The following is a 26,309-nucleotide window of genomic DNA, read 5'->3' as shown; positions in this document are numbered from 1 at the left end:
ATGTGCGAAATGATGCGCCAGGCACTAAGACACCTGGCCGCTAATGGCGCATGTGATCGAGAGGCAGTGAGGCCATGCAGAACCAGTAGTGAAAGTTACCTGGATGGGTCTGAATCCTCCCTTCAACAACGAAGCAAGAAAGCAGCAGGAAATAGAAAGAAAGCCAATGGAACAGCTGACAGGTCAACAACAGGAGGGGTGGGTGGGGGTCCAGCATGCAACCTAAAGCCCTCCTTCTGCCTAGCCCCTCCAGTAGGCATTGAGGACTCCTCCCTGGCCCAAGTCACCATCATGCAACAGTCTAGGGCTTTCTAAAATTAGTATTTGTTTCACTGACATTAGCTTTCCTCAAAACACAACAAGGGACTAAAGCTTCAGTAGAAAGAAAATGGCTAGGAAAAGTTGCCCTAACTAGAACTACCCTTTCCTGGGGGTCCCTTCTTCTCTCCAACAGAAACAGCCCAATGATTATCAGAACCTTGCTGAAATCCTCTTGATGGTCTCAAAAAAGATGAGAGAAACCAGCCCCAAGTTTAGTGGTCAAGCAGGAACGAAAAGGAAGGCTCCCTGCCACACAGCCACAGGTTGTCTGCAGAGGACAGAAGGAGCCACCTGTCTGAAGAGATCCACCTCCAGGGTGGATGGGGAGGAAGAGAGATGCAGAAGACAAACCCTGGGATGCGGCTCCAAGGGACAGCGACGCTGGCTATCAAGAGCAGCCTTGTTGGCTGGCGGCTTCAGGTTTAGATGGCCATGCATGAGGCCTCCTCTTTCAATCTTCTGCACAGAAACCAGGACACACAGCAGGCCACTGACAAATTTTGTCCCGCTCTAAGCAGTGCAGGGGGTTTGAACTCAGGGTCAAGTCAAACCACAGCCCCCAGGGACATACCGGCTGGCCTCGGACAAGCCCTGCCTCAGTTCTCCATCCTTGGAAAGCAGCCTTGCTTACAGAGAAATCTCAAGGCTGCACAATACATCAGTTGGAAAGCTCTCCAGGCATGTAAAACTGGCACACATGGGATCGTAAGGAATTCAGAGATTGTCTGGGCTACCCCTCAAAAGAACCACTTTCGACCTGCTGGGACAGCCTGTGAGGCGGAGAGAAGGAAAAGTGGTGCTTTGGAGCTTTGCATTTTGTTTCCTATTTGGAGAGCAGACCAGGTCCAGCAGCCGCTCAGGGACTCAACTAGCTAAAGTCTCTTTGATGATCAAGCAAACACAACCAAGTGCCTGACCAGCTTCAAGAGCTGGAAAGAAATCCCAAAATGCTGCTCTGAAAAGAGCACCAGAAAAGGGTCTGGAAGGGGAACATGCAAGACTCCTGCAGCTGCTACTCCCCTCCCAGATCCCAATTTCTGCAACTTGCAATGCTAACAGACTGGTGAAGAAAATCAGGGTTCCAGACAAGATGATAGAGGCCATGGCTGCAGCAGAGAGTCAGAGATGAATTGGTGTTCTTTTCTGTGTTTTATAATGGTTCTGTCAAACAGTTCAAAATACCGGCCCCCTTTCCAAATCCCATTGGAGGAGCACTTTGTGCCAAATCAGGAACACAAAGTTCAAGGCCAACCCTATGCAGCAGACCCACTGGCTTGTCCCTGGCTCTCGTGGCACCTGCTGGAGAAACAAGACTGGCACAAGAATCCTTGCTCAGCAGTCCCGAAACTAAGAGACCTGACAGAATTCACAGCATCTGCCCAGCGGGAACTAAAATAGAAATTTTCATAAATGGAAAATGTGATTCCCTAATGAGGCAGGAGTCAAAGGCTGCCAATGAGAAACCCCTCCCACTCTAAGGCAAACCTCAGTTCCTGGTAAGCAGAGTGTTTTCACGCCCTCCCTCCTTTCCTTGACAAGGTTTGCTCCTCCTCCCCACAGGGGAGTTCACAGTTGCTTCCAACAGCTTTGTGTTGCACATCTTTGTGCAAACACTTTGCGGTAATTGAATGAGTGCAGAAGCAAGAAGGGCCCCAGGAATAGCGCTCCTCCTGGAGGAAGACATGCCCACAGCCCCCTCGGTCTTCAAATAGCAGTTGGCAAGTTCAATGAGCCTCACCAAGCGTCACAGCAGCTGGGCCAGAGGAGCTGCCAGTTAATGGCGTGAGCACATGAGTCACACTGACCTGAACATCTTATGACACAATAACTGCAGGAAACGATGCCTGTGAGAGTGCTCTGCATTGGACTATCAGAGTTCCTGTCATTTTCAATGGCCAGCAGGAGGGATAGGAAGGAATTGCAAGTTGCACCTGACAATGAAGCAGCTCTCCACAACTCTCCATCAATCAATCCATCCAGCTGCCTCCTCATCACCCATTTGCTTTGAGCCATTTAGTACCACATGAAGTTAAGGTGAACTCTGGTTCCAATCTAACCCTTGATTATTGATTATTTTGAGTTGGGTTTCTAATCAATGGGATGCCATAAAGGTTTATGGCAAGTTACAACACTTTTCAAAGCCGTCTCTAAAGCTAACCTAACTGTAACTGCGTCCAGCACTGAAGATGGTAAAATGATATTTGAAAAACTACAGCACCAGCCAGGAAGCCCAGTACTCCTCTGCCCCCCACTGATATGGACTCTTAACAGCCACAGAAAATATGGGATCTGGCATCTCCAGCATGTAGAACTGAAGAAGCCACAACACTGTCTCATTTTAACCAGAAACAGCACCTCTAAAAGCCACACCCCTCCACACAGCAAGTAGCAGCCACATGAGTAACTCAGGCTGTCCGTTTTTTTGGGGGGGGGGGAAGAGAAGATGAGCACATAATAATTAACTTATTCCCTGATGATTTATGGCTACATGGGGAGGACCCCCCCCAACTCCTATGATGTGACTTGTGTGATGGGCTATTCAGACTTACACTTTCACCACCCCAGTATGCTTGAGCTCAGATGAAACAACAGTGCAACCCCCTTCTCATGAGTTGTTTCTGACAGGTTGTAGAAAGTGTTAGGTCCATCCAAAGCAGTCAACCTCAGATGCTGAACAGCTCCCCTAGGTGCTGCCTTGAAGGTGGCATGGAAAGTGGGCTGGGCCAGCCCCACAAGACCAGAGAAAAAACTCCGAACCCAGAATCCAATTTCACTATTCAAGATTTTTCTCGTGCTTCCAGCTTAGCATGGCTCTATTTGGTAAAGAAAACCAAGCAGTCTCCTAACTGCAGTGGACATTCATGGTGTTTTTATTTCAGGTGGAATGATGCCATCCTCAGAATGCAAAGTACTTGGGAGTTCTGTAATGTGGCAATTGCTCCGGGCAAGTCTTTTGGATTCTGACTCCATTTCCCCCTGGTGCCCAAGAGAACTAGATAACCCAGGCATGTCAAACCTGCAGCCCTCCAGATGTTTTGGACTACAATTCCCATCTTCCCCAACCACTGGTCCTGCTAGCTAGGGATCATGGGAGTTGTAGGCCAAAACATCTGGAGGGCCGCAGGTTTGACATGCCTGAGATAACCAAACTAAGCACACACACGCACACACATCCCTGACCAAGCAAACATCAAAGATCCCAAGACCAACAGCCATCAGAAAGCTTTGTGGCAGCAGCAGAAGCCAGGGAGCACAGTTAGTGGGGTTGTTAACTGATGCAACAGAATTAGTAACCGTTAGAAGCTGAAGCTTGACTGTGCCATGGGGTTAGGGGGCTCTTTAGAAAGGGGGGGGGGTTCTAAGAAAGCAAGGTGCAGGATATAGCCTGAGGAATTAGTGGAGGGCCAGCCAAGTAACACCTCCCACACATTTTCCTCCCAACCAGCAAAGGGGGGGTAGTGAAGAGGGGCAAGGAGGGTACTGTACCTGATGATGATGGGCAGGTCGAGGCCCCGCTGCAAACTGAGGAGAAGCAGGAGAAACAAAAACACAAAAAGGAAAGGCACAGAGAGTCAGAAACACCACAACAAAAGGCAAAAACTGTCACACTGTATGCAAAAGAAACCCACAAGGAGAAATCAAAGAAAAAACCCAACACACGTACACACACACTCTCACAGTCAAAGCTGTGCTGCAGGACAGTGACAGACAGGTACCAAAAACCCAGAAGGTAAAACTCTGCTGCCAGGTGAGTGCACTGCTCAAAAAGTGGGTGGGTGGGGTGCCTGCCAAAGTTGTTAGATAGCCAAAAGGCATCCTAACACTAACATACTTGAAAGAGGGCAGGGCAGGGGGAGAAGGGTTTGCTGAAAAACCAACCGCTAAGTTATTTTTTTTTTAAAAAAAAAAGCAAGGCAGGCTAGCCCTTGCTGATGTGCATCAAAGCTGAGTGCAGGATGGAGAGCCCTGCCTGTGGCACAGCCACAACTTGAAAGGCAAGACAGCCTCACCTAGGGATGCTGATCTCTTGGCATATATGGAGCTTTCTAAGTGCAGCTGTAGAAACCTCTAAAAACTTCACTGGGCACTCCTTCCTTTCTTAAGGGAAAGCAAGCAAAATCCTGTGGCATATTCAGTGCAGCTGAGCGTGTGGGGACGGGTAGACATGCAATGCTGTAGCATCAACTCAAGATCTCTCCCCTATCCTCTCCCACAACACACATGAGAAAAGCCACACTCACTATCCCCCCCTGAACATTAACAGAAAATCTGCTATGAACAATAAAGCAAAAGAGGAGACTGCAAATGAGTTCACAACAACAACCACCAATAAGCAGAGAGAGTGTCATCAGAAATCAAGGAAACTACCAGAGCCACTATCTTGCAGAAACATCTGGAGAGTTCAAGCTCTTTCTCAGCAGAAGCTTTCCTAAGCACCAAAGTTTACTGTGATACACTTAAATAACCTACTTCCCACACCAAATATAATATTCAGAAACAGAAACGGCAGTCTCTCTCTCACTACCATACAAACCTACAGAACAGGCTGCAGCATCTATTTCAGGCGGAAAGAGATCACTTATTGTCCATCAAAACGCCTAACAGAGAAATGTCATTTTTCTCTCAAAACCTCAATATTCTTCTTGAAACTTCCCAAAGACTTTGACACAGCTGAACGGACAGTTTCTGGCCCGTTTGCTCAACTCTGCCATTCTACTGATCCTCCGGCTGTTGAGAAACACACAAATTGAGAGCAAGAATTGGCTGCTGGTTCTTATATTAAATTTGGCACAGAAATATGGTTCAAAATTTGCTCTGCCTCTAGTGTGAAAAGTGGGGGCACAAACAAAGTGGGATGGTAAATATCTGACCTGAGAAGCATGAAGCATGCCTACTTCTGGTGAAATAGGTTGAGGGATAGAAAGTCTATATTCCCAGAAAATCAGCAAGGCACACCAGTAACAGACCAAAAAAGCTACCTTTATGGGGCAAATCTGTCCAAAAGCAAAAGCAAAAGTACCTGTCTTATCACTGTTCCACAGGAGTATCACTTCTAAACAGCTCAGAAATCAGAGCCAGATAGTTGCAACTTAATAAAATTATGTGAAAACCAACGGCCCAGTAAACATGTTATATGAAAAATAAATAAAACTTCGTTAGTGGGAGGAAAAAAGAAAGACCCTAGTCTATTTTGCACTTGTCACCATTGGCTATTGGCTGCATAATTCCTGTGGACAGTATTCTTTCTCTCTCCCTCTCTTTCTGCCTCTCTCTCTATTAAGTAACTGTAAGCAACAGAACAAACTGTAGTCACTGCTGGCTCAGATTAAAAATAGGTTTCCTTTTCCCCTTTGCCTGGAGTCACAATTTTTGCCTGCCAGATGCTGGTCTTGCTTCCAATTCCTTCTGTGCCTATTTGGCAGGGGGCCCCCTCTCCCGCCATGGGTTAAAGCTGCATTGTGGGCACACTGGCTGTGGCCATTTGAAAACAAAACCTCCCGCTATAGCTTTTCTCTTCCCCACTTCAGCATTTTTTCTATGCTGGCCAAATTGCTTTAAAAAGAAACAAAAACCTGTTGCGGTTTAGAAATTCACTGAAAAGTTTTTAAAGTCTCCCCAACTGGAATCAGCATGCACAGTGTGAGGCATTGGCCCTGATGTAACAGAAAACCTGCCTGGGAATGACACCAAGCTACCTGGATGGCAAAGGTAGCCGTGTCCAGGCAGAGGCTGTGCAATTGCCAATGGCCCCTGAATGCAGAAATAGATTGGAGTAAGCCAAAGGGCAGCTATGGGAAGAAGCAGAGCTAGGGTCCCTTCATTTGCCAATACAAAAACAACTTCAGGGCCCACCAGCTCCCTCAGCTGGGGCTCTTGTGCCCTGATGGGTGGGTGGATGGGCGGCTCTCTCTCTCTTTCTCTCTCTCTCCCTCGCTCACCCTACCCCAAGCCTTCCTTCAGGGCCACAAAGGGGGGGGGACGGGGAGAATAAACCAATGGAAACCAAGCCCAGAACGAAATGCAAGAGCTACTCAGCCTGGCCCATTTTGCATTTCTTTTGGACTTGCGAGGGGAGGAGGAGAGGTGAGTGGGGAAAATGAAATGTTATGTGAGCAATTTTTAGTCATGGGGTGGTAATGATCACAAAACGTGACGATGGCAGAAGACTGCACGCAGGGTAATATTTTAGTGGGGGGATTGTTCATGACCACAGAAAAATGGCTGACATTATAGGTAGCTTCTTCTGTCTTAAGGTTTCTGCCAAAATTGGGCAAAGTTCCTGTTTTGAGGAGTTTTTGCCAAATTCCCTCGAGTGACCAATCCAATCAAATGCAAATCCCACACAAGGGCTAGAAAAGTAAATCTCAGGTACCTGATCACTCAGACCACCTGAAAAATTTGTAACAGGGTTATTGGGTTGTGGCTGTTGTGGGGTTGTTTTTTTTTTTAGGAGGGGGCACCCTGCCTCAATTTCTTCCTGCCACCACCTTGGATAGCCTTGGCCCTTCCAAACTGCCGCTGAATGCGGCAGCCCGCAAGACACAGCGGCTTAAAGCAGAGATTGGATCAGTGCTTTTCTGTAGATCAGTCAACAATGTGGTCAAATAATGAAACCAAAAAAGCAACAGAACTGAAAGGGGTGCCGTGGGGGCACGACTGCCTGCAAGAAGGGAGTACAGTTTGTTATATTGCTTACAATGCAGTATTTTATCCAGCCTCTTCCCGCCAAGGACCTGTAAACCGGACTCTGTTCCAAAACCTTCCTCCGCTTCCAGTTGTCTGGGTAATGTACTGGCACTGCTCTGCTGGGCTGTCAAGAAAACTGGTTTAGAGACACGGCTCTCGAGTCAGACTCTCCCCTCTCGCTTTAGCCATGAATCTTTCAGCTCTTGCTTTTTGCGCATCCCAACAGGGAGGAACATGCCCTACTACAGTGAGGGTGGCTGGGGATGGGAGGGTGTCCCTTCTGCTGCTCAATACCAGTTTGTCACAGAGCAGGATTGTGGCCAACTACTGGGGCTGAGTGAGGAGGGAATGAACTGGAGGGTCCTTTTCTAGACAAAAAACAAGAGCGTGCAGCTGGAACCAGCAGGGCTGTGAGCACAGGAGCCAAGAATTGCATTGGCCGCAGGAAACAAGTTTCTCCTTCCCCACTCACCACAAGCCCTTTAAAGAAGGGGGCACTAAAAGGTAAAGACACAAAGGGGGGTGTCCATGCATCTACCACACAACAGCTATCACCAGAAGACACACCCTTGAAAGGCACAGTATCACTCAAACTTATGATGCAAGGTGGATTGGATCAACACAAGAGATTGAAGCCGGGCTCAGGCAGAGCAGACTTAAAGCAAGACCTGCAGCAGGAGCTGAGGAGAGAAGGGCCTGTGGAGGCAGCTTGGGCCAGGGGCCCCTCTGGCAGCAGGGCACCAGTACTGTAGGCAATGACAGAAGTGCCCAGGAGTAGACATTTACAGGCTTCTGGAGAGCAGGCAGGCAACTCAAAAAAGGACCCGACTCTTCATCTCTGAGAGCCCCAGAGGGCTTCAACACTCTGTCACTTGTGCCACCTGGAAGCAGAGGGGAAGTCCTTCGGGTGCCTTTTGCTCAGGGAAGCTACTCGCAAAAGGGTTAGGAAGTGCAATGCAACGGCTTTGCTGGACAGATGCAGCACAACACACAGGCAAAGTAAGGGCTCCCTTACCGGCGAGCGCGTCTGAGGCTGGGTGCTCATCGTCTGAGGGGCCTGCGGGTACACCAGCGTAGTCGGTGCAGTATTCTGTCCAGAGGGGTAAGGGGCCTGCCATGGGAGAGAGAAGAAAGATGGTTAAAGACATGACAAGCAATGGCAACTGGGATGGAAACTGCCTTCCCGCTGCTGCCTCAACTTTCAACTAGACCCACACTTTGTACCTTCAGACATACGTCACTGATGCAAAAGCCCGGATACAAGGAATAACCTTGACTTCAGGTTTTCAACAGTTCTCTAAGTTAGGGGATGTCTACTATCTCACTTAAAAGCAATTGATATCTTGAAGGCACTTAACTACAACATTTGCCATGTTGGGTCAAGAGCAAGAATCTGTCCAGCCCAATGTTTCATCTCCTGAATGGTGCTTTGGGGGGGGGAGGCTGAACCACGGCAGAAATAGCTGTCCTCTGTGGCTGCCTGGTCCCAGCAGTGCCTTTAGGCCAAACCATTTGCTTCTGAGCCTCAGAACACCCGGTACTCCCACCCTGCTGGCTTGCTCACCTCACTGGCACAGAATCCCACACACCTCTTCCTCCTCCCTGCTGGATGGCTCAGTGGCACACTCAGTGCCAGAAATGTTTTGCTAATTCATGCCAAGAAGCAGCAGAATATTCAGCCCATTACAATATTCATCAGGAGAATATTTGGCTCAAGACAAACATTTCCGGATTTATGTCACAGTGATGCGCCTGAGGCTTAGTGCCTCTTTATAAGACAGGACAATGGCAGCTTGCACACCTGACGCCCACACAGCTTTAGAAGACTTTAAAAAAGAAGCTCTACTGTTGCCCTTTGACTCTATGTGGCCAGGAGTTAAATGCACCTTCCTTCCTGCCCCCATTAACAGTCCAAGCCTCCTTGTAAGACTACAGCAAACAGCCCCATTCCCAGGCCCCTTGGTAGCTACAGGGCCCTGCAGAGAAGGAGATAAGGCCCTTTGCAAAAGGCAGCAACACAGATAAAACAGTTAAACCTCTTGCAGCCAGTTAAGTCTAAGCAATGACACCTCAACTGTCATTTCACAAGAAAAGCAGTGCCTTCTCCTAACAGGCCCCTGCGTAAGGCCAGCTTGTTGATAGGTGGGGAAGCCTGCCCAGCAACAAAGCTCATAACACAGGCTGGAGGACACATTCACATAAGCAAGCAAACTCCCCATCACCCCATTTCAACAGAGGGAGCCCACTCAACAGAATACCACACCCTGAGCCCCAGAGCAGTCCTACAGCTTAAAGCAAATTGCAGCGCCAGAGCAGCATACCCTTCCTCCATAGCCAGTATTGACACACAGGCTATGAAAGGAAAAGTTCTTCCACCAAGCAGACTAGCAGAGGAGGTTCAGAGTTATCTATCCTGGATGTGGAGGATGAAACTTTCCTTCCACTGCAGCTAAAATAAGACTCAAACGGACTGATGGTGGTAGAGAAATGGAGTGATCTATCCCTCCTCCATTAGTCCATTCACATGCCTGAACAGAATTTCCGGTTACTTATGGCTACCAGGCTAGTGCTTAACTGCAAGGCTGGTACAAAGGCTAAGCCAACTGACAATTGTATGCATGTTGCCTGTGCACGCCAGGCTCCATCCATAATTGGTCTCTGGGTGTTCAAACAACTGCCAGGTTTAGAGCAATTCCTGTTGCCCTTCCATCAGGGCTCACCAACCCATATGCCCCCTAAAAGATACTATGGACACCTCCATGAGCCATTGCTCAATTCTGCCCATCCTTCAAGGCTCTCACTGAAACATGTGACATTTGCCTTTCTTCCATCCCAGCTGAATGGGATAATTATCTTGCCTACTGATCTCTGCTTGGCACAGAAAGATGAATGCACATGAGAATTTTAATCGGCTTATTTGTCTGAAAAGTGGTGGATCATTAAAGTTTATTCTGTTCAGCATTTTACGATTCGTGTGCCAGATGCAATGAGAGAACCAGGGAGTGGATCATTCTAAAATTCAGAGAGACAAAATACTGCTGTGCATATGTGTGTGCATATGCGAGGTGTGTGTTTTTGTGCACAGAGGTTCTTTTGTAAAAAGAGTCTCTTATCATCAGGTACATGTGACTACAAACACTCAAAGCAGGGCATAAGGCAGTCATTTGGCTCATATTGAATGCAGAATTCCAAGGTGGCCTAGGCTAGGTTTCAAAGTCAGCTGCTCAAAACTGTGAGAACTTGGACCTCAAGAGCACACAGCTGAACAAAGGGATCAGTGGCAGAAATGTGGTAAAACACAATTAATAACGCCCTCTTAGGCCCCTAGTCGGGACCCATTGAGAGGTTGCAACCTAGCCTAAAACAAGTTGCAACAGCAACAGTACTACCACCATACAAATATATGGCAAAAAAAGAAGTGGGTACCCTAATGTCATTCTGGGCTAAGGATAGGTTCAGGATCTGAAAAGGTTGAATGAAAACTCCTCCTAAAAGGGGTGTGTGACAATAAATCATACTGTCCTCCCCTTATTACAATCAGTAGATTAAAGTCAAGGGCAGCTTTCTGAGACTGGGTGGATTTTGGTCCCACCTTAGCACTGGATAAGTCCAATACTCTAGAAGGGACTCTGGAAGTCATCTAGTTTAACCTGCTGCTCAGATAGCACCTTATTTAAGGAAAGTTTCTGCAGGGTATGCACAGATACTCAGAAGCGTTTGCTAATTCAAACATGCCAGAAAAACAATCACTACTGTAGTGATTCGCCTTTCACAGAGGCAAAATCCAAAGCAGGCACCTAACCACCTTCCAGGCTGGTGGAAAAGAAGGGCAACAGTTCTCTAAGGGCAGCCAGACACAGCAAAATAGCATTTTTCAGGAGCTGTTCAGTTGCATGGCTCTGGGGATGCCCAGATGTTTGAAGCCTGCAACTGCCTAGTTTGTCAGGTGGAGTGAAATGGCAAATGAGACAAAAATGCAGCAAGGTCACTTAGGAAGCAAATTTTGGCTCCAATCAGGCAACATTCTGCCCATGAAGCACCCCTAACTTTTGCTAGCCTTGTTGCATCAAGCCCACTGCAATGACTCAACAAGCCAATCTCTTCTCCAATTCACTGTCTTTGTCTTGGAGTACATCAGCAAGCAGCAATTAGCAGCCACATTTCTGAGTCCAATTTCAGAGCCCAATTAGCTGGCCTAGAAGGGCCAGATGGAAGTTCCAATGTAATCCTAGGGAGCCAATCAGGGTCTGGCCTGAGGTGGGAAGGGAGTGCTTCTTGCCATGCACCAAGAGCATTCCCTGCCACAACAACTTGTATCCAGGTTAACTCCAATTCTAGCCTTCCAAACCTCAACAGCTGAGGGTTGGGGCATGTAATTTTTCCCTTTTCTTTTTTAAAGCAGTGATTATTTCTAAACTTTACAAATGCTGTAGCACCTTGAGACACAGCAATGAGTGATGACTGCAATTTGCAGAGCACTTCCGTAGATCACATTCAGACCATACATTCAGAGCAGGATTCTTTGGGGGAGGCCATATGCTTCAAAAGCATGGTGCAGAGGAGCCCATGAACAAGTGGACTTGAGGAGAAAGTTATTTGTGCAAATAAAAACAACTACTACACAAAATGTCTAGCTCTCCTCAACCTTTTCACGGGAGGCAATATTAACTTACAGCTTAAACCTTTAAGAAGTTCTCTTCTCCTAGCAGCCTGGCTCATTAACAGCATCACACCGGAAGAACTTAAGAGGGGGATTTTCTGACAAACTGGTACAACAAAGTGTGGAAAACTGTATTCATAGCTGCCAAGTTATCCCTTTTTTAAGGGATTTTCCCTTATGCTGAATAGGCTTCCTCGTGAGAAAAGGGAAAACTTGGCAGCTATGTGTATTTGTGGAAAAATTAAATAAAACTGACACAAGGCCTGAAGCATAAAGACTCATTTGGAATCGAATGGCACAGCTTTATTTATGTATATGGATAAAAATGAAAATAGAGGACTTTCCTTACGTTACAAAACTTTGGTTAACTTAAAGGGTTTATCACCTTCTCTACAAACAGTAGTTTGGGATAAGAAGCTTACATTATTTGGATGCTATTTTGTATGTACTGCTTAAACACCAGCATTCAGATATGTGTATGTATATGTTATACGTTTGAATGAATTTAATGAAGAAAGAAAAGTAGAAGCAGCTGCCTCTTTCAGAGTCAGCCAGCTGGTTCATTTAACCCAGGGCTGTCTCCTCTTACTGGCGAGGACTCTGCAGGGTCTCAGGCAGAGAAGGGTGACCCCCAGCCCTGCAAACAGACTGGAGAATATGGGGCCTGATGCAGGCAATGGGTGTTATTTGCCACCAAGCAATGGCACTTCCTCCCTCCTACATTATCTTAGAGTAAGAGGTATGATAAAGGAATCTTTATGTGTTTCAAGTTGTGAAATAATCCTCTCACCATGGACCTTCCCCCTCATTCAACCCCACCCTCTGTTCCTGCCAGCTGAAATAAGCAAACAACAACAAGGGGAGGATTATTTTTATCTGCATTTCGAAAGGAGTTAGACCTGCTGTGCAACAAGATCACCCTCTTCCCCCCCCCCCCCCGCCCTGGCATTAAATGTGCCAGGAATAAACAGGCGAAAGGCAGGCTCGCGTCAGGGGGAGGCTGAGAAAATGCTGAGTCACGCACAGCTCTTGCACTTCCTGCTCTGAGCAGCGGAGTGGAAATTTCTGCCTCAGCGCTGTGAATTCTTTCAGCACCCTGAGAACTTTCCATGCCCACAGGAAGTCACTTGCCAGGTTAAATGCTGGGTGCATCTGAGGGACCACCAAGGAAAGACATGACAAAACTAGCAACGCCTCACACCCTTACACAATCCCCGCTCTGAAATGTCCCATGGATGAGGACAGACTTGCAGTCCCTGTGGGGGGAAGGACACCCCTGGCTTATTAAAGCTGGCTCGTTCAGGCCAGGGATCACTCCCACAGAATCTCAGGAGCAGGCCGGACCCAGAAAAGGTATGGTTCCACTCTCACTACCTTAATGCATTTGGCAATTTAATCCTGCTTCTAGCTACAAGCAACAGGGCCCCTGGGTATTTCATGCTTTCCTTCGAAAGCCAGCCGTTACCTAATGACACTTAAAATAACTGCCTTAGATTTCAGAAGGTCTTTATGAAATTGTTTCCAAAACAGCTCAGTGGAAAAGCATCCACAGTCCATAAGATGGATCAATGGCTTCAAAACTCCTGAAACTTCAAGAAAGAAGATTCCACCTAAACATTAGGAAGAACTTCCTGACAGTAAGAGCTGTTCGGCAGTGGAATTTGCTACCAAGGAGTGTGTTGGAGTCTCCTTCTTTGGAGGTCTTTAAGCGGAGGCTTGACAGGCATATGTCAAGAATGCTTTGATAGTGTTTCCTGCTTGGCAGGGGGTTGGACTGGATGGCCCTTGTGGTCTCTTCCAACTCTAGGATTCTATGAAAGCCACACATTCTCCATCCGTCTACACAAAGTTCCACGGAGAGCCCTCTTGCTACAATGGCTATTTATACAAAATATAAATATTCTCTAGCACTAAAAATATACCTATCAATTCTGCATGCAGAATGTAAGCCAGCATTAGCAAATGCTTCATTTAAGGTGCTCAAAAGAGGGATTCTTTTTTCCCCTTATTTTTTTTAGGGAAGGGAGTGGACCACATATCAAAATATCAGTCAAGCTGCAAGAGTTTTGCTTTTTAAAAGAAGCAAAAAGAAGAAGGCTGCATCCTGTGACTGCAGAGCTAAACTTCTCCGAGATTATTCCTCAGCCTAGCAAAGGACACTGCTGGTGATCCAGGGCAAAAAAGAAGCAGACCAGCGTGTCCTTACATGAAATGGCCCCAGACACCCTGGCTGACACTGCTGCACGTTCCCATCTGTAGAGCTTCCTTCTAAACACAACATGCTTTTGAATCACATTATGAATTAAAGCAAACCCCCGTCTCCTCCCACTCCATTGATGAATTGCGGCAGCAGGCACAAAACAAAATGCTTTTGGGCACTGGGGACAAAAGGACAACAGTCAACATGACTTTTCCTCAAAAGCCCACACTGAAAATGACATCCCACATGCTGTTTTCTATGACAGCACATCGATGACAGCGTATTACATCATGCCATTTTTACATGTGATATGGGATCCAAGACACGCTGCTTTATTGAAGCAGAGTGTATATAATAATAATAATAATAATAATAATAATAATAATAATAATAATAATTTTGTTATTTATACCCCGCCTATCTGGCTGGGTTTCTATTAAACATTAAAAGCCTCCCTAAACAGGGCTGCCTTCAGATGTCTTCTAAAAATCTGGTAGCTGGTAGTCTACCATCAGGAAGTGCTGTGGAAGGCTTAGCAAAGAGTTGGAAGAGACCCTGAGTATCATCTAGACCAGGCATCCTCAAACTTCGGCCCTCCAGATGTTTTGGACTACAATTCCCATCATCCCTGACCACTGGTCCTGTTAGCTAGGGATCATGGGAGTTGTAGGCCAAAACATCTGGAGGGCCGCAGTTTGGGGATGCCTGATCTAGACCAACATCCTGAGATGCAAGAATATGCAGCTGTACCTTACAGGGATTGCACCTGCAATCTTGGCGTTATCAGCACCATGCTCCAACCCCACTGTTAGAGCCAATAGGGAGCCAAGCTGCAGAGAGATCTGGAAATGGCTTGCAGGAAAACATGACCCACTCAAGGCACCACATTGGAGAATGCTACTCACCAAAGCCTATGGCACAATTCCTAATGTAGTTTCCACTACTACTAGACTTCACCCAGCCAAATGGGACAGGAAGGGGACAATCCTAGAGTAAGCCACATAGGAAAAGGCAGCCAAGGTCACAAAACTCCATAGTCGTGAGTCTGGGTGTGGAATTTCTGAAATTCAGAATCTCTTCATTTCGGAAGGCAAATTCTGGGCTACCTGAATATTAAATGAAGTTTAACTACATTCTTGGGGGTTAAATAATGAACATCCTATTCATGAAAGCTTAGAAAACTGGAAAACTGCAAAAACCCTTTCAAGTAGGACAATAAAAATATTTTTCCAGAAAAGCATCATGTAGATGGGGGACGTTTTATTTTCTGCCACTCAGAGCATCATCAGTTGGGCCAAGAAAGCTCTAAATCAAGGGGTAAAACACTCAGATACTCAAGAGGGACACGTTTGCAAGAACTCAACAGGGCTGCATGACTGTGTTAACCACAGAACAGCATTGTGACAAAAGTTAAATGTTTTCTATGGCCCATTCTCTGTTAACCCATTTCCCTCCCTGTCCATGCCTTACAGCACCACTTCTCTATTCTCCCTTTGTGAGCCTCTCTTTCCCCTTTTATGTGCCACACCATGTGCTTCTGGATCCAGGAAGACAAAAGGAGCAACACAGAAGTTACGATGCAAGCTGCATTTTCCTGGCCTCACCCCTTTGGACTGCCTTTAGTAGACCTTGGATAGCCCTCCGCAGCTCCCACAAACCAACACATCAAAAAGGTTTGGAACCTAAACTTTCCTTTTTTAATTAAACACCTTCCTAAAGGAAACATTCTGAACCTGAGCAATGAGTGAGCGCCAAACCAAGTATAAGCGGCTTTCAATGCAAGACCAGCCCTCCCTCAGCACTGCCAAACTGAGGTTAGTGCGGAAGGCTTCACTTTCTGACCTCCTCACATGTAAAATCCCTTATAAGCAATCCTGAATGAAGGATGTGGAGGGAAAATGGAATCCCTGCTGTTTGAGGGACAGCCAAAGTAGTCATGCAGGTGGCACCCAATGCTCATCCTACTCAGGAGTAGACCCACTGAAGTTAATGGGTATGACTAATGATAATTAATTTCAATGGGTGTACCCTGTGTAAAACAAATAAAAAAATTCCTTCAGTAGCACCTTAAAGACCAACTAAGTTTTTATTTTGGTAAGAGCTTTCGTGTGCATGCACACTTCATCAGATACACTGAAAGAGAAGTAACCAGACCCTTATGTATATTCAGGGGGTGGGGGTGATGGGAATGGGTGATATCAGCCCATTACCCATTCCCATCACCCCCACCCTCTGAATATACATAAGGGTCTGGTTACTTCTGTTTCAGTGTATCTGATGAAGTGTGCATGCACACGAAAGCTCATACCAAAATAAAAACTTAGTTGGTCTTTAAGGTGCTACTGAAGGAATTTTTTTATTTTGTTTCGACTCAGACCAACACGGCTACCTACCTGTATGTAAAACAAATGTTGGACACAACCCAGAGTGTATGGAGGAGGCAGACATGGGCCGACAGGTACAGTGACTGCCAATGGCTGGGAACACAGGTGGGCCTTTAAAATGCTAAGCCACCATCCGCAGACTGGACACGAAGCTAAGACTCTCACCTTGCACATCTATACCTACTCCAAATTTGAAACTTTGCCATAGAATTTAACATTTTCCAAGACTGAGCAACAGCTTTGAAGCAAAAAGTCCAGAGGGCATGGTAAGATGCCTCGAGGGCAAAATACTGAATAGAGCTCCTCCATACATCTCAAGTTCTCAACGTGTTTTTAAGGCTCCCCCTGAACATTTTTTCTGCCCTGAGCCTTCCACGCCTTTGCAGGAGGGACCTCCCCTGTAAGCCACAATGGCCCCACCCTAAATGAGATCTCCACCCATTAGAAAAACAAGAGCCAGGCTTTTCCAGAAGGGCATCACTTAACCTTTTTTTCCTCTTGTCACTCACCATCCCACATCCCAGAATCCTTTGCACCAGTTCCCTTGGATCTTCAAAAAGACTGCTGGCTCTTGGGTGGGGTGGAAAGCTTCTGTCCCTCCTCCCTCCTGGCTGCTGGAGCGAGAGTGAAAGAGAGTGACAGAGTAAGAGAGAAAGAGAGTGACAGATAAAGAGACAGAGAAAGGGGGAGAGAGGGAGAGGGGGGTGGGGAGGACGAGAATGATGGCAGGTGGGTGGGGGATGGACAGGGGTTGGCACATCTCCACGTCAATGCTCCGTTTTCTCTCTCCCTTCTACCAGGCTGATGGGAGCAGCTGCAACCCCTCCAACTTCTCAAAATACTTTTTACACACCTGGATGGGAATGACCTCCCTTTCTACCTGCCTTTTTACAATAGGCTAAATGAACAAAAACATCCCAGGGACATTTCTACCCATTCTTCCCCTCCTCTAGGACTAGGGGATTGTTGTCAGCAGAGCTTGGTACTCTAGATAAAAGGGTACCCACTAGTAGTGACCTATTCTGTCATTATGCTCTCAGTGGCTTCAAGTGCACGACTCTGCTAATCTCAAAACAGCAATGTGAAAGGTCTGTAGACCAGTTGCCATCAATTCTCAACGCCTGCAGGAGACCAGCTCCTTTGTTTGACATCCCAATCTCCAAGTCTCCTGTGAAGCTGCAGGGATCTGAATGGGGAAACCAAATGGATCTATGCAGGCAGCCATTTTTTACAGAACAAGCTACTATGTGCTTCAGTAAGACTGCCTCTCCAGGGGGAAAAAACAAAAAAGTGGAGAAATATGATCAGTTATCAGAGACAGGTGACTAATACATTTTCCTATGATCAGCACGCTACATTCATGACAACATCCCAGAGCTGAATGTACAAGACTTTATATATTCTTATGCCATGTGTCAAAAATGTGAATTACTTTTGGTAAATTTAGGCCTGTGCCCTGGAAAGAAGCAAGAATGCATATCCTGTTAACAACTGAGAATACGGGCAAAATATTGGTTAACAATTGCCTTAAGCCCTGAGTGGGTGAGCAATGGATCCCCCCCTTTTTTTTTAAATGGAGGAAGCAGTGGCATTCAAAATTATCTGGACCCATCAGAGAAATATCTATAACAAATGAACAAGAAGTGCCTCTTGTTGGCAGACAAAGAATTGCAAGACCTTCTGTGGCGAGGAGGAAACCCCTTGCCTTTGTTTAGAATCAAACTAAGAAGACTAGCAGACTCTGTGCAGGGCTGACCTGCCAGACTTGGCCATGACTTAAGCTCAGGCCAGAAATCTGGAGAAGGCGTTACACAATCAGAGGTGCAACATTCTGGAGCAACTTTCTGTGGAAGAATCTCACTTTACTCAGGACCCAACTAATAAATTTGTAAGGAATATTTGCAGTTTCTTTTTTCTGATGCCTCAGCAGAAGGCCTGGAGGTGGGAAAAAGTTATGGCTTTCATCTCTCTTCTGGAATATTGGGAATTGACACAGGAGTTGGAGGTCATGGAGATGTAGCTGGGCAGGGTAGCTATTTCTGGTGCCCACAACAGTTACTACAGTAGCCACTCTACAACTTTCAGAGCAGACTCTTTGTCTTCTTTGGTTAGGCTCTTAACACACAAGACTACACAAAATCCTTTTCTATCAATAAACCTGGCAGCGAGTTTTGAGCTGAACTGGTGGGGTGTCATGCCTACTGTCACATGATGCACATGTCAAGTCCACTGGAAAAGGTGCAACAACTTGAGTGACTCATGCACTATCTGGCTGGAGGAAACAGATGCAGAGGGCTCTCTCATGCCTGTATAAAAAAAGCTCAACCTCGCCTCACCCCCAATTCCTCCTTTACTAAGGAACCAAAATGGGGCCCTGCATCACGCTTGAGGGTCTGGAATCAAAGCAGCTGATTATGTTCCAAATAGGATTTCAAGCACCAGCTCATCTGTCCGAGAACCAAGACTTCTAGTCTCATGCAGGAAACTACAGAAACAAAGAAGGGGCCGATGCCCCCTCCACTTGTATGCTTCTGAAAGCTCCCACACTCTCTGCCTTGGGGCACCATTGCCAAGGAGGCCTTGGAGCTCAGCAGCTCGCTGCCTCAAGCTGCCACAAGTCACATTGCCTAGGCATGATGCCCACCCTTGGACAGTGCATCTGCCCTACCTTTGCTAACTACAAATGCATTCCTCCTCTCTTTTGCCACATCATCCTTCATCTCTTGGAAACGTTTTGAGGAATTAAGTGATTAAAAACAAGTTATGGTTTTCAATTATCTAAATTCCTTGTCCATGTGTATTATTTTTACTGTGTTCATTTTCTCTTTCAGCACATGCAATGAGTTCTGATCAGAAAAGAAAAATGTACCTGCCTAAAGGCATGTTATTAAAATCACCGCCACTTAGCAAAAAAGTGCTTAGTCTGACACAAGAGGCATCCCTGCCAATTTCCAATTGAGGGGGGTGGGGTGGGGAACACCCTTAGGGGAACCCCTCTCCTCTTCCCCTATCCTTGGCCAGCAAGAGGAAGAGCAGCTCAAGTGAGAGTAGCATGCAGACCAGGGTTAGCATTGCACAAAGCCAAGATCTCCCCCACACCCCATAAACTTATAGAAAGGCAACTCAGACCTGAGAAGCAGGCGCCAAACCTTACCTGAGTGAGGCTTGGGGAGGAGGCATGTCCTGGTGGTGTTGCAGCAAGGGATGGGTGCCCCTTGCCTATTTCATGTGCAGAGTAAGGGGAGGGGGCAGGAGGGCCTGGCTGTCTCGCAACCTGTGTGACCTGTGAGGAGATAAACTGTTAGTAAAACCAGAGATTAGTAAAGCTCCCTCCATGGGGGTTCATTTACATGCTGAGGCTACAGACCTGGGGAGGAAAAGGAAGTGATCCATTCTTTGGCTCACAATTAGCTACCACTGGACACACTCACCGTCTCTCTGGCCACCCGTAAAAAAGGACAGGGAGAGCAAGAGGCTGCAGGAGCAGAGCTTGTTCACACGCCTTATCTTGCATCTCAGATGAAGGGTACATCTCCAATGGCAAAAGGGCGAGCCTCTCACCCGGTCAACATTGCCTTGCCTTTGAGAAATCTTTAGAGCTTCAGTCACGAGAAGGCACTTATCTTTCCTTGTAAAACTTCTCATTATTTCCTAATGCACCCCCGTCCTTGGCACATGCTTGGTCCGCATCAAGCATCCAATGGAAACAGGTGGTTGGGAATTATTTTGGAATTCTTAAATTCCTATTTGGCCCTAAGACACACTCAAAGAGGCTTTCCCCCCCAAAAAGGTGAATCCTACAGTTTGTAGCCAATGCTATTCCTACTCAGAGTAAAGTTAATGAAGTTAATGGACACAACTGATTTAGGTATACACTGAGTGAAACTTAGTTGGATGCAACCCCATAAAACTGTACTGAAGGAGCACTAAACACAATCCCCATTGCAAGTCAAACAGCAGCACTCTGAAGCTGAAAAGTGGGCACAGAAGTTACTCAATGCCTGGCAGAGAAGAAAGACAAAGCAGGCCTGAAGGTGGTCTCCTTAGAAGTCCTAGGGCACCTGATGATGCAGGTGAAGAAGCTCATCTTCCAAGAGGGGACAGAGCTGGCAACAGCAGCTCTCCCCATTGATCTTTCACTCGCAGACTAGAGGAGCAACTTGGGAAAGGTGCTCCTGGAGAGATCCAGAGCCCAGGCTGTGCAGAGCCTGTTTGGTACAAACAATTGAAACAATTCAATATGAATCCAACAAGTTTTAATATTTTAAATCCCCAAGGAAAGAGATACTAATTTGAAATCACTCAGTTCAACTAACTTTTCCAAATTTTACTTTCTTGTTATTATTTACTAAAGGTAAAAGGTAAAGGGACCCCTGACCATTAGGTCCAGTCGTGACCGACTCTGGGGTTGCGCGCTCATCTCGCATTATTGGCCGAGGGAGCCGGCGTACAGCTTCCGGTCATGTGGCTAGCATGACAAAGCCGCTTCTGGCAAACCAGAGCAGCACATGGAAACGCCGTTTACCTTCCCGCTACAGGTAGGTAGCCGTGTTGGTCTGAGTCAAAGCAAAATAAAAAAGGTGCTACTGAAGGAATTTTTTTATTTTACCTTCCCGCTGTAGCGGTTCCTATTTATCTACTTGCACTTTGACATGCTTTCGAACTGCTAGGTTGGCAGGAGCTGGGACCGAGCAACGGGAGCTCACCCCGTCACAGGGATTCGAACCGCCGACCTTCTGATCAGCAAGCCCTAGTCTCAGTGGTTTAACCACAGCGCCACCTGGGTCCCCTATTATTTACTAGACTCTGAGTAAATTATAGTATATTTAAAAACACAGGGTTGTCTCCAACAAAGTCCTACCCAGAGTAGACACACTGAAACTAATGGCCCTAAGTTAGCCATGCCTATCAATTTCAATTGGTTTACTTTGAGTAGGACTAATATGGGATACAACCCATAAGCATTAAGCAAAACATATTGTACTATCAGCACATTCACACAGAAACACATGCAATTCATTAAAAAATAATCATAACATACGAACCCACCCTTCACAGCAGAAACAGAAAGCTTTGGCAGCACGCTAACAGATTTTGCAAATCATGCAATTCCAATCAGTGGCTGTGAACTATCCTTTACCAACCAGATATTTAGGACAACAAATCCCATGTTCCACAGAGAGCTCCAGCATGACACACTGCTGGATGGGGCACATGAGAACTTCAGTCCAAAATTTCTAGCGGGCAAGAGGATGGTGACTATAAACAAATTACAGTAATGCATGTTGGTTTGCAACTAAATGAAATGTATGCATCATACATAATGGAAAACCTTTTGTATCTGCTCAGAGGAAATAAAGAGGAGGAGCAATTGCAAAACCACTGTGATTTCTGTGTGGTTCTATGTACACAAGCAAAAAATACTAAGGGAGAACACTGAAAAGCCACAACCCAGTGGAATGAGATGAGATGCCCTAGATTATGGGCCAAAGTCCCAGAACTGCACAGAAGCAAGGCAGGTAATTACTGAACAAAAACTATTTTTCTCCACGACATTTGGCTGCTAGAGAGTCATAAACAACATGAATTTACTGTAACGACACATTACTTATTGAATCATGCTTATAATGCTTGGCCTGAGAAGTCAAAACACCCCGCCATGGAGTTTCCTTCTGCACAGAAAAATGGGCTTTAATTTAGTGTATATGAGAGAGGGTCATGGGCTCCAGTTTTAAGAGGGTAGGGCACAATTTAATCCCACAGCATCCAAAACAGGGCAATGCCTGAGTCCTACAATTTCCGGTGGGAAACAGTTGTGAATATTAACCTAAAGCTGAAGCGGACAAAAAATGCACATGACCAAAGATGTCACCTGATTCAGGAGTGCCCTTAACCCATGGGTAGGCAACCTAAGTCCCGGGGCCCCAATGCAGCCCAATCGCCTTCTCGATCTGGCCAGCGGACAATCATGTTTTTACATGAGTAGAATGTGTGCTTTTATTTAAAATGCATAACTGGGTTATTTGTGGGGCATAGGAATTTGTTCATTTCCCCCCCCCCAAAAAAAATAACCTGGCCCACCACATGGTCTGCTGAAAAAGGTTGCTAACCCCTGCCTTAACCCATGAAAAGTATTGTCAGAGGAAGTGTAACATAATCATAATGCTTTATTTTATATTTTTGCAGACTGCTCAGAGGTTTTCTTACAATCAGGTAGTATATAAATTCTCTTAAATAAATAAACATCTCCAACGCAAACAAGAATACATAAGTCTAATCCCCATATCCAGATCAATGTGTCATCTTGTTTGGATTCAGTTGCTGCTTTGAACACTGAAAACCTGTTCAAAACACTGCTGTAAATTTATGTTATATTTTTCATAGCAGAATGCAAGTGCAATAAATAAGTTGTTCTCTTATTGTAAGATTATTCAGTTAAATTAAGTGGCTAATTAAGGAATTTGTGCTTGTTTCTGTAATACAGAACCTTACCTTGAGCCCCCTGCCCCCCACTGGAAATGTACTTGAAATTAATTCCACAATACAAGAGCGGATACATCAAAGTGCCAGGAAGAAGGCATTATCCTGAATGCCACCCTTCATTACTTAACGGATCTTTCTCTTGGATCTCTCTCTTTTAGCATTTTCTTTTGGGGAAAAACTCTACCCACCTGTACCAACATCAGCTTCTACCCAAAAGAAGCAGCAGAATTGATACAAATCCAAAAAGGACAGAAAAACACTGCTAAGGGTGTTGCAAATGCCACTTTTATGAGTTAACTCCGCACCGTTTGCCAGTAAAAACAGGCTTTTCTCCACTGGGGGAAGGCTGCAAATCTGTAAATGGGATCTTAACTTTGCAGCTTTGCAGGGACAAAGCAAGACTGGGCTGCCTTTCCTGCCAGCTGGTCCTTTGTGATCTGACAAAATGGCTGTCTGTGTGGGAAGTCGATGCAGACTGGGCCAGAGGAATAGTGTGGCATGTCTGTCACTCTTGATTCCATCACAAAGTGTGAGAGAGTCTTCACCTTAGGGATGCTTCTGCATTCTACCCTGAAGACCTATTTCAACAGCCCTTTAAACACCCAAACCGCCTAAGATTAGAAAAACAACAGCTGAGAGGAAGAAAGCAGTAAGGAAGCCACACAAGAGATAGGCCCTCCAGCCTCAAGAGCCCAGCAGGAAGCAGGAATTACCAATAGTTCTATTTCCCCAAAGCTTAGGCACCACAGGAGCAACGGCTGGAAATGGTCCCAGGAGCTTCTGTCTGTGTGTGTTTCTATGCTGACAATACCTATGAGAGCAAGAAAAATGACACAAATCCCAAGACCCTCATGGAGCTCAAACTAAGGAGCTAAAGGAGGCCCTAAAAAGATACCCAGCTTTTGGGCTGCACTGCCCAATCTCATGAGGTAGTCATGGCTGTTCCCTTCAGAGTCATAGAACTGCATAGAACTGACTGGCTACCAATTCATAAAAACACAAAGTGCTTTTTGTTGGGAAAGGAAAGCTGCTGCTCACCTAAGGGGCTCACTGGTCACAAGCAGAAGCACTGGCAAAGGTGCTCTTTGGGGAGAAATCATAATGGGGAGAGAGGTTCCCTCCCTTTTGCTTATTTCAGCTGTGTCAACATGGCTGATCAGAAACAAGGGAGACCTAAGACAGGAGGCAGAAACTCTTCAAGAGACACTTCAAACAATGCCAGTTAACACATCTGCTTCAGAGGCTGCGCTGGATTTCTTTTGAAGAGAGGTGCTACGCTAAATGTTAGCACCTAACTTATGTGCCTCTTTGATAAGAAATTATGCACATTTTGCAGGTATGAAGAAAAACCTAGAATCCAGCCGGCATACAAACTGGCCCTTGCTTTTAAGCACAGCACTGCAGTTCAGTAGCAGCAGCAGGAAAGGTCTCCTCTGTTCTGCTTATGAAGTGGCAAGAGCTGCTTAGATCACAAGAGACCCAAGTTTTCGAGAGGACGCTGGAGATTATTGCTGTGCCTTTGTTTAAATGACACCCATCTCTTAACAAGGGGCTGGAAGTCCTTTGGCTCAGATCTTCAGAGCTCTACAAGTCTGCTGGTTTTACCAGTTACCTTCTACAGCAGTAAAATAAAAAAATTCCTTCAGTAGCACCTTAAAGACCAACTAAGTTTTTATTTTGGTATGAGCTTTCGTGTGCATGCACATGAAAGCTCATACCAAAATAAAAACTTAGTTGGTCTTTAAGGTGCTACTGAAGGAATTTTTTTATTTTACTTCGACCCAGACCAACACGGCTACCTACCTGTAACCTTCTACAGCAGGTGTGGGGAAATTCTCTGCATCTGCTTAGGGAATAAGTAGGCTGGCCTGGCAAGGGGCAGGGCCTACATTCAAAGTGGGCAGGGCTAAAGCAGCAGCATTGTTGCAACACAATTGCTATTCTCATCACATTTTTTATTTATTGTATACATTATTTATATAACTGACTTCTTTTTCTTTTTTGTTGTAATTGTATTTTGACTGACCTGTACTTTTATTGACAAAAAAATATGGAGGAAAAACTGAAATCTAAATACAACAAACACTGTAGTATTCTGGTGAGGGGGAACCCATCATTCTATGAATATATCTGTCTTTATGGTTTGCAAAAGCTACCTAGACTTCTCAGGCCAATAATTATAAATGATAATTGGTTGCCTTGATCATTGGCCTCAGCCCTGTATACCTAAAGGAGCATCTTCACCCCCATTGTTCAGCCCAGACAGAGGTCCAGCTCCAAGTACCTTCTGGCAGTTCCCTCACTGAGAGAAGTGGAGCTACAGGGAAGCAGGCGGAAGGCCTTCTTGGTAGTGGTGCCCTTCCATCAGATGTCAAGGAGATGAGTAACTATATAACCCTAAGAAGACATCTGAAGGCAGCCATGTATAGGGAAGCCTTTTAATGTGTAATGTTTTATTATGTTTTTATATATGATGGAAGCCGCCCAGAGTGCGTGGGGCAGCCCAGCCACATGGGTGGGGTACAAATAACAACAACAACAATAATTACAATTAATAATTACTACTACTACTTGTGCTTGTCACGGGACACACAGACTGACAAGCTGTCAAAGACGCCAGAATCCAAGTGATGTATTTTGCCAGGATTGTTCAAGGTGCCTGTATGGGTGATTGTGTACTGTATTCCTAAATTGCACCCTCCAATTACCAGAGCTCTGCCATGTGTTCAACTCTCAAACTATGACTATTTATCATTCTACCAACCAAAAAGGAGGGAAATTACTTTCCATCTCACAGTGGAAAAAACAATGGCCCCCAGTAACTAACACCCTACACTCTGAGTATTTGTAACACATGCATGTTTTCTCAGAAGTAAGTTCCACTCTTGTCAATGGACTTACTTCCAAAAAGGTAAAACAAATGGTCTGCACCCCTTAAGAGTTGTAATCAGCGAAGTCCTACTCTGAGTAAACCCACTGAAGTTAACAAACCCAAGTTAGGGTCCCCTCTGGGTAGTACTGTTGGATAAAACTCTTAGCTTTCAAGTTAATGCTCTAACTTAGTATCCTTGAGAATACACAGTCCTTGAGAAATATGCCTACCAAAGACTTTAGACGATCTACTTAAGTTATTTCTGTATTTTTTCTAAAATGCAATTTAGGCAATGCACAAGGATGCAACATAGGTCACATTCACACCATCTATTTAAAGCACGTGGCTCCCCCCCCCAAAGAAACAAGGTAAACTGTAGTTTATCCCTCACAGAGTTACAATTCCCAGCACCCTTAAACTATAATTCCCAGGATTCCTCAGGAGAAGCCATGTGCTTTAAATGCATGGTGTGAATGTGACCTCTGTAATGAAAAAATAAACAGTGTTGGTGGCCATCTGGGCTAGTTCATTAGCAGTGGGTCTCACTGCCTTGATGCTCATATTGTGCCTTTAAAAATGCAGCATTTTTCTCACAGCTCAGCAACAGCCACACAGCCAAATAGACCGGCCTCCTGACCCACATCTTTGGCATAAACCTGGAGTGGCTGTCTCAGCTAATCCTTCCTAATCTCTTTTCTGGGT

General features: G+C 45.7%; 1 protein-coding gene and 1 long non-coding RNA gene across 16 annotated transcripts in view; both read right to left on the bottom strand.

Annotated features, from left to right (window-relative positions):
- Positions 1-26,309, bottom strand: part of EIF4G3 (eukaryotic translation initiation factor 4 gamma 3) — a 76,175-nt gene that overhangs the window by 32,606 nt on the left and 17,260 nt on the right. For 4 of the 15 annotated variants that reach the window (XR_009557820.1, XM_060276295.1, XM_060276296.1 and 1 more), the window contains exons 3-7: positions 19,407-19,550; positions 16,762-16,866; positions 8,024-8,119; positions 7,019-7,132; positions 3,808-3,843 (exon numbers count right to left, since the gene is read on the bottom strand). Coding sequence is in view for 14 of the 15 variants with exons in the window: in XM_060276295.1 (XP_060132278.1) it covers positions 3,808-3,843; positions 7,019-7,132; positions 8,024-8,119; positions 16,762-16,866; positions 19,407-19,550 (495 nt within the window). In the remaining variant the exon portion in view is untranslated. The remainder of the gene's footprint in view (positions 1-3,807; positions 3,844-7,018; positions 7,133-8,023; positions 8,120-16,761; positions 16,867-19,406; positions 19,551-26,309) is intronic. The other 11 variants (XM_060276298.1, XM_060276305.1, XM_060276300.1 and 8 more) reach the window with 8 other exon arrangements.
- On the bottom strand, positions 2,750-3,801 carry LOC132592349 (uncharacterized). The gene is made up of 2 exons (XR_009557821.1): positions 3,472-3,801; positions 2,750-3,337 (listed from the first exon to the last, which is right to left on the bottom strand). It is a non-coding gene; the product is annotated as an uncharacterized LOC132592349 (long non-coding RNA).

Source organism: Zootoca vivipara, chromosome 6 (genome assembly GCF_963506605.1).
Source record: "Zootoca vivipara chromosome 6, rZooViv1.1, whole genome shotgun sequence".
NCBI classification, from domain to species: Eukaryota; Metazoa; Chordata; class Lepidosauria; order Squamata; family Lacertidae; genus Zootoca; species Zootoca vivipara.
This window is presented reverse-complemented; position numbering and strand designations above follow the sequence as displayed.